This window comes from Electrophorus electricus, chromosome 10 (genome assembly GCF_041902795.1).
Source record: "Electrophorus electricus isolate QZ-2024a chromosome 10, ASM4190279v1, whole genome shotgun sequence".
Taxonomy (NCBI): domain Eukaryota; kingdom Metazoa; phylum Chordata; class Actinopteri; order Gymnotiformes; family Gymnotidae; genus Electrophorus; species Electrophorus electricus.
The window spans coordinates 402,501-410,000 of NC_137506.1; the positions used below are offsets into that span (position 1 = coordinate 402,501).

The following is a 7,500-nucleotide window of genomic DNA, read 5'->3' on the forward strand; positions in this document are numbered from 1 at the left end:
TGGGACGGGTGTGCGGAGACGTGGACGAGCTACTGGGACGGGTGTGCCGAGACGTGGACGAGCTACTGGGACGGGTGTGCGGAGACGTGGACGAGCTACTGGGACGGGTGTGCGGAGACGTGGACGAGCTACTGGGACGGGTGTGCCGAGACGTGGACGAGCTACTGGGACGGGTGTGCGGAGACGTGGACGAGCTACTGGGACGGGTGTGCAGAGATGTACTCAATCATACCTGTTTGTGTGCACCACACATGGACAAAAGTCATGCGTTTAGTTACAAGGGACGGTACCAAGTGGTTCCAGCCTAACAAGTGTGGTTCTACAGCCCAAATGACACATTAAACTCCAACATTAGTGGCTGAACCACAGTGTCCAAACCCCTGATAGTGGGCTTAGTTCTCAGAGCTCATGTCTGCATAACTGCTCTATTCTCAGATGCTTCATCAGCGCTTGGCAGCTGATCTCTTAGACAGGCGTTCATGAGCTACTGTTTATGTGTGTTTATGCTGGGGACAGTGTATCTGTGTGGGGCGGCGAGTGTCAGGCCATATGTATCTGTATATTGTTCTCTTTATAACAATAAAAAGCTGTAGAGTGAGAAAGTGTCAGCAGCGGCAGATCCAGAGGACAGGGGCTTTCTGATGCCCCATGCCTGAACAGAGGGTTGCAGGCCTGGGATAAAAACCTCAGGATTACCCGCTACAAGCTTACCTGGAGCCAACTGCAACAGCTGAGAGGGACACATTTGTGTGTGTGTGTGTGTGTGTGTGTGTGTGTGTGTGTGTGTGTGTGTGTGTGTGTGTGTGTGTGTGTGTGTGCGTGTGTGTGTATGCGTGTGTGTGTGTGTGTATATGTGTGTATGCATGTGTGTGTGTGTGTGTGTGTGTGTGTGTGTGTGTGTGTGAGTGTGTGTGTGTGTGTGTATGTGTGTGTATGCATGTGTGTGTATGACCATTCAAGTCAACCCAAGCCAAACTGACTGACCCAGCCACTCTAAAAAAAAAAGTCCTTAAACTTCAGTGACTAATTCAATCCATGACAAACGTCCCATTTGCACCACCTGTTCAACGAGACACAATCACCGCTTCCCGGCAACCGGAGACCGCATGCATCATTGCCACGGCTACTGTAAAGCTCTTTAGAACCAAAGCTTGTCGGATTAGTGTTCCAACTCCAATAAGGAAAACTAGTGTTTGTTGCCATAACAGCCGATACCTTAGAACAGCAGCTGTGCTCCAGCTCTGTAGAGTAACACATGCCTTGAACCCAGCCGGAGTGGAGGGGTGCCCAGTGACGTGACAGGGATAGGGGATTCTGCGGATACGGTTCTGTGGAGACCACTCTAGCAAGGCTACAGAGCAAAGGAATGAGATTCCCTGTGCCGGGCACAAGCAGTGCGAATTCCGGAGCGCTATTCTGGGTGCAGACGCCAGCGTGCTGTGCATTGTCTTCGGGGAAATGTGGGATGAGCTGTTACTCTATCTGTCAGTAGCACAAACCCACTCAAAAGCCAAGATTTATCCAACAGGCACACAGTGCTGCTAAAGCACTAAACACAGGGCGGCATGCAGCATGACTGCTCAGAAACAGGGCAGAGCTCAACAGGAACAAGAGCAGGAGATCTAAAGGTCTGTTCAGCTTGCAGTTAAAGTCAATGTTAAAGTGTTACATCTCAAAAATCTGATTTTATTCACTCTTCAGATTAGTTTAACATTGTTTAAGATATTTAGGATGAGGGAAGTATCAATTACTCTAAACATTTGACAAAACACCTCCTAAACACAGTCTAAAACAGCTCTAAACACCTGAAAAAAGATGCTGTTGTCTGAGGGGAATTAATGCTGGAGTGTGTAACACTTTTCCTTTAAACTACTTGCTTTACAAAGCTCCAGTCGTGCCCATGCATGGGCTGAACCTGCGTCAGCAGAGAGGGCTGGTCGATCCTTCTAGCTGTCGTCATGACAACGCAAACACGCAAAGTGGCCGGCCCAATGGCGCTGTCTTGCCAGAAAATAACAGGTATGTAAATGAGTTAAGTTCAGCAGATTAAATAAATAAATAAATATCTCTGTGAGCTTGAAGAGTTAGTGCAGACAAATATGCTCAAGTTGTGAAAGAGGTTATGGCACCACAAGGGGGCGCAGCGGTTCAGAAGTCCAATGTTAATTCTAAGATTACATAGTAATGACAGGGGTAATGTCAAAGGTTAATGTGGGGTCACACAAGAGACCTTGTTGAGCTTGGCGTAGTCGATGAGGTCAGGCCTGTGCCTATGTATGAGGGCACAGAACGCTAGGCCATCTTTCCAGCTTCACCACAAAGTGGTCAATGGGTTCATGTTGAGGGTCAAAGGTCAAAGGTGAAATTAAAGTACCAACATTTTCCAACAATATTTTTAATCACTTACTAACAATAAAAAAATAAGTAGTATGTAAAATGTTTACAGTCTGCTTGGCATTTCAAATTGGTATACGTATTAAATTTGAATATATTTTGTAAAGTAGGCTCACCTGACATGGAAGTTCTGTACGTTGACGTTCCTATAGGGGGCGGTCTTTCTCTGGCACCACAAAAGCAAGCCTTCTTTAGCCGAGGTTTCTACAACGGTACAGCATGGTACACATGACCCTTTAGTCTTAGGTTTAGTTCTGTGTTGTCTACAGTAAAGCGGTTAGATTTATTCCTGCTTAGGTGAACATCTTAGGAGCTTCCAGCCCTGTAAGGAATGTAGGGTGTGATGTACCTGCATGTAACATATAAATCTTACTGGACTGATCTGGTAACTCCTACTGTAACCAGTAGAATCCAAACCCCCCCCATCAAGCCGTCTTATGTAAGTGTGTCTGTGTTAGTGTTCTGATAAACCCACTCACGGCTGTCAGACCTACACGTATGTCCCTCGTACGTTAACACTGTCCTGTTAACACTGGACACCCAAACGTCCCCACTCCCTTCAGCTCCAAACAAATCCGTCACTACGGTAACACACTCCCATGAGGTCTTATTGGTTATTTCTTTCTATTGGCTATTTCTTTGGTGTGCTTTGGTTTGTCTCGTTGGATTATCATCTGGTTGATTAAGGTAGGCTCTGAGTTCAAGTACTTTTGCCTTAGATTCTGTGAAATTCAAGTGCGGGCTCAGTACTCATTGAACTGAGTTAAATTAGAACGACTCACAGACACACGTGTCTGTAGCGGTAATCAGCATCTGGAGAAGGTTTGGTGGTGCTCTCAATCAGTTCATCTACATCTCACCTACAGGACTTCACAAACTCAGCTAAGTATCTTCTCATATTATCTCAATTTTTTATCTCATACATCCACAAATCAAGTATCTGAAATGTGCTTCACAATTCCTGTCCACATATCCCACAGATCTCCTCGACGCAATCATAGACGTCTCAATCTCAGCAACCTCACTGACTCACAACGCTTCACACCATCACATATCGTGGTGGCAGGAGGGCTCTGGAACTGCCAATCTGCTGTCCAGAAGGCTGACTTCATCTCAGCACTAGCATCCCTCCACTTCCTACACTTCCTGGCTCTGACAGAAACATGGATCTCCCCTGAGATCTCTGTGATTCCGGCTGCCCTGTCCTCTGCCTTTTCATCCACTCATTCTCCGAGACGTCTCAGCATTAGCATCCCTCCACTTCCTACACTTCCTGGCTCTAACAGAAACATGGATCACCCCTGAGAACTCGGCGACTCCGGCTGCCCTGTCCTCTGCCTTTTCATCCACACATTCTCCGAGGCGTCTCAGTGACTCCGGCTGCCCTGTCCTCTGCCTTTTCATCCACACATTCTCCGAGGCGTCTCAGTGACTCCGGCTGTCCTGTCCTCTGCCTTTTCACCCACACATTCTCCGAGACGTCTCAGTGACTCCGGCTGCCCTGTCCTCTGCCTTTTCATCCACACATTCTCCGAGGCGTCTCAGTGACTCCGGCTGCCCTGTCCTCTGCCTTTTCATCCACACGTTCTCCGAGGCGTCTCAGTGACTCCGGCTGCCCTGTCCTCTGCCTTTTCATCCACACGTTCTCCGAGGCGTCTCAGTGACTCCGGCTGCCCTGTCCTCTGCCTTTTCATCCACACATTCTCCGAGGCGTCTCAGTGACTCCGGCTGTCCTGTCCTCTGCCTTTTCATCCACACATTCTCCGAGGCGTCTCAGCAGGGGTGGTGGTACAGGTTTACTAATGTCTCCAGAGTGGTGTTTCACTCCACTTTCCTTCTCTACTCTTTCCATCTCCTCTTTTGAATTTCATGCCATTACAGTGTCTTTCCCCACCAAACTTCTTATCTACCGCCCTCCAGGTTGGAGACTTCAACCTTCCATCAGACAAGCTGCATTCCTTCTGCATCCTTCCTCTGTTGACAGCATTTGACCTCACCCTCAACCACTCTCCTCTGACTCACAAAGCGGGCAATGTTCTGGACCTGATCTTCACCCGCACCACCACAACATCGGACATCACAGTCATCCCCCTCCACCTCTCGGACCATCACTGTCTATCCTTCTCTCTCTCCCTTCCTTCTCTTTCCATCCAGTCCTCTCCAACATGTTCCTCCTTCCTCCGTCGCAATCAGCACTCCATAACTCCCTCTTCCCTTACTTCTACTATTTTGTCCATCCTTCCTCACCCTGACTCGCTATCCTCTCTCTCTTTGGATACAGCTACAAATACTTTCATTTCTACACTCTCCTCATCAATGAATGAGTGCCCTCTCTCCTTTAGACCTGCTAAGTCCTCCCCACCTGCCTCCTGGCTAACAGAAACACTTCACTGCCACAGGAGAGAACGAAGGACTGCAGAGAGGCGGTGGAGGAAATCTCACGTAGATTCAGACCTCAGCTCATACTCAGCTCATACAAGTCTCTCCTTTCCAAGTTCTCACTGGAAGTAACATCTGCAAAGTCATCCTACTACAGAGAGAAATTCAAATCATCATCAGCTGATCCATGCAAGCTCTTCACTATTTTTTCTTCTCTCCTTAATCCTCCCCCTCCTTCCTCATCTCTTACTCCAGAGGATTTTATCACCTTCTTTGAGGAGAAGGTTGCAGCAATCCACCAGTCCTTTTCCTCTGTTCCCACTCCTCCAACCAACGTGCATTCCCCAACATCCAACTCTCTGACTTCTTTTTCTCCTCTCTGCTCAGATGAAATTCTTCAACTCCTGACTTCCAGCAATCCAACTACATGTCCGCTGAATCCAATTCCTTCTGCTCTGTTCCAGACAATCGTAAGAGATCTGCTTCCTTTCATCTCTGTCATCATCAACATCTCCTTATCTTCTGGATACGTGCCTACTGCATTCAAAACCGCCAGGGTGGTACCAATCCTCAAGAAGGCCACACTTGACAGCTCCAGCGTTACCAACTACAGACTGGTATCACTTCTCTCTTTCCTCTCAAAAGCCCTTAAATGAACAGTTTATAATCAATTGTCTCTTTTCCTCACACAGAACCAGCTGCATGATCCCAATCAGTTTGGCTACAAACCAGCACATTCTACAGAAACGGCCCTCATAGCAGTGACTGAGAAACTTCATGCTGCTAAAGCTGCCAAACTGTCATCTGTTTTGATTCTTCTAGACCTTTCAGCAGCCTTTGACACAGTGAACCACAACATTCTTCTCTCTGTTCTCTCCAGGCTTGGTGTGACTGGCTCTGCTTGGAGATGGTTTCAGTCTTATCTGGATAGACGGTCCTATCAGGTGACATGGAGAGGATCTACATCCAAACCGTGTAGACTCTGCACTGGTGTTCCACAAGGCTCAGTATTGGGCCCCCTTCTCTTCTCTTTGTATACTCGTTCTCTTGGTGACGTAACATCTTCTCATGGTTTCTCCTACCACTGCTATGCTGATGATGCTCAATTATTTCTTTCTTTTCCACCCTCTGACATGCAGGTCTCCAGACGTATCTTGGCATGCTTGACTGACATTGTGTCATGGATGACAGCCCACCACTTGAAGCTCACCCCCAGTAAAACTGAGCTTCTGTTCATCCCAGGTACTCCCAACCCTTACCATGACGTTACAGTTTCCTCTGAGAACTCCCTGGTATCACCATCCGAAGCTGCCCGAAGCCTGGGCGTAACTTTGGACAATCAGTTGTCATTCTCAACTCATGTTTCTAATCTAAACCGGTCTTGCAGATTCCTCCTTTGTAACATACGAAGGATTTGACCCTTTCTCTCGTAGGAAGCTACCCAGGTGCTTGTGCAGTCTCTTGTGATCTCAAAGCTAGACTACTGCAACTCACTACTTGCTGGTCTTCCTCTAAGAGCCATCAAACCTCTACAACTTGTCCAGAATGCAGCAGCACGACTGGTCTTCAATCTTCTGAAGTTCACATGTTACTCCACTGCTGCGCTCCCTTCATTGGCTCCCTGTAGCTGCACGCATCAGATTTAAAACCTTGATGCTTGCCTACAAAGCCAAAAATGGACCAGCCCCTCCATACATGAGGTCAATGGTCAAAGCCCGGTCGGTATCTCGAGTACTTCGAACCTCAAGTATGGCTTGGTTTGAAATACCGTGCTTCAGGTCTCATGGACAACAAGCATGGAGACTATTTTCTGTTCTGGCTTCAAGATGGTGGAATGAACTCCCGCTTGCTGTCTGGACAGCAGAGTCCCTTGCAGTCTTCAAAGGGAGTGTGTGTGTGTGTGTGTGTGTATTAGACTCTTGGTATTGAGTTTTTGTGTGTGTGTGTGCACGTGTATTAGACTCTTGGTATTGGGTTTGTGTGTGTGTGTGTGTGTGTGTGTGTGTGAATTAGAATGCAGTCTTCAAACGCAGACTGAAGACTCATCTATTTGTAGAATATTTAAAGGACAACTGACTGACTAAATTAATACTTATTGTAGGGTTTTGTTTATGTTGTTTAACAAACTCTAGCACTTATTGTTTATAGCACTTATCATTAATATAGACCTTATGTGTTTTGTACTTCTAGGTATCAGCATTCATCCCTGTATTCTACAGTATTCTAGTTCATTGGTATGTTGGGCTCTACCCTACTCTACTTTACTTGGATATATTCTATGAGTAAACGACAAAGCACTTTTCTAAGTCGCACTGTATAAGAGCATCTGCTAAATGCCATAAATGTAAATGTAAATATTTCAGCAGTTACCGAAGAGGAATTCCTACATGCTGGTTCCACAATACACTGCCACATTCAGGAAGAGTGGAGTTTACAATTTATTTAAATTATTTTCCTGTTTTGCTATGTGATAATTGTAACTATAAAGGTTTATTAATAAAACAATTCAACATGTTTTTGTACATGATTTATAACTAAAAATCACTCTAAAAATAAAAATGAGTTACAATAAAACATCATTTCCAACAACTTCTATAATGTATTGAATTTTTTGTGGTATTTTTATGTTGTATTTTTTTCTGTTGGAAATAAGGATTGAACTAGACAAGCTAAGAGACTAAAGTTGTACCGTGGTTCGTATAACATATTCAACCAGTGTTTGTACTA

The 7,500-nt window shown here is 46.0% G+C and overlaps 1 protein-coding gene across 1 annotated transcript in view; it reads right to left on the minus strand.

The window, feature by feature from the left end:
- The window catches only part of actn2b (actinin, alpha 2b), a 27,206-nt gene that overhangs the window by 14,883 nt on the left and 4,823 nt on the right, over positions 1-7,500 (minus strand). Inside the window, exons 5-6 of the mRNA XM_035532874.2 lie at positions 2,511-2,598; positions 2,231-2,309 (exon numbers count right to left, since the gene is read on the minus strand). Coding sequence (XP_035388767.2) covers positions 2,231-2,309; positions 2,511-2,598 — 167 coding nt within the window. The remainder of the gene's footprint in view (positions 1-2,230; positions 2,310-2,510; positions 2,599-7,500) is intronic.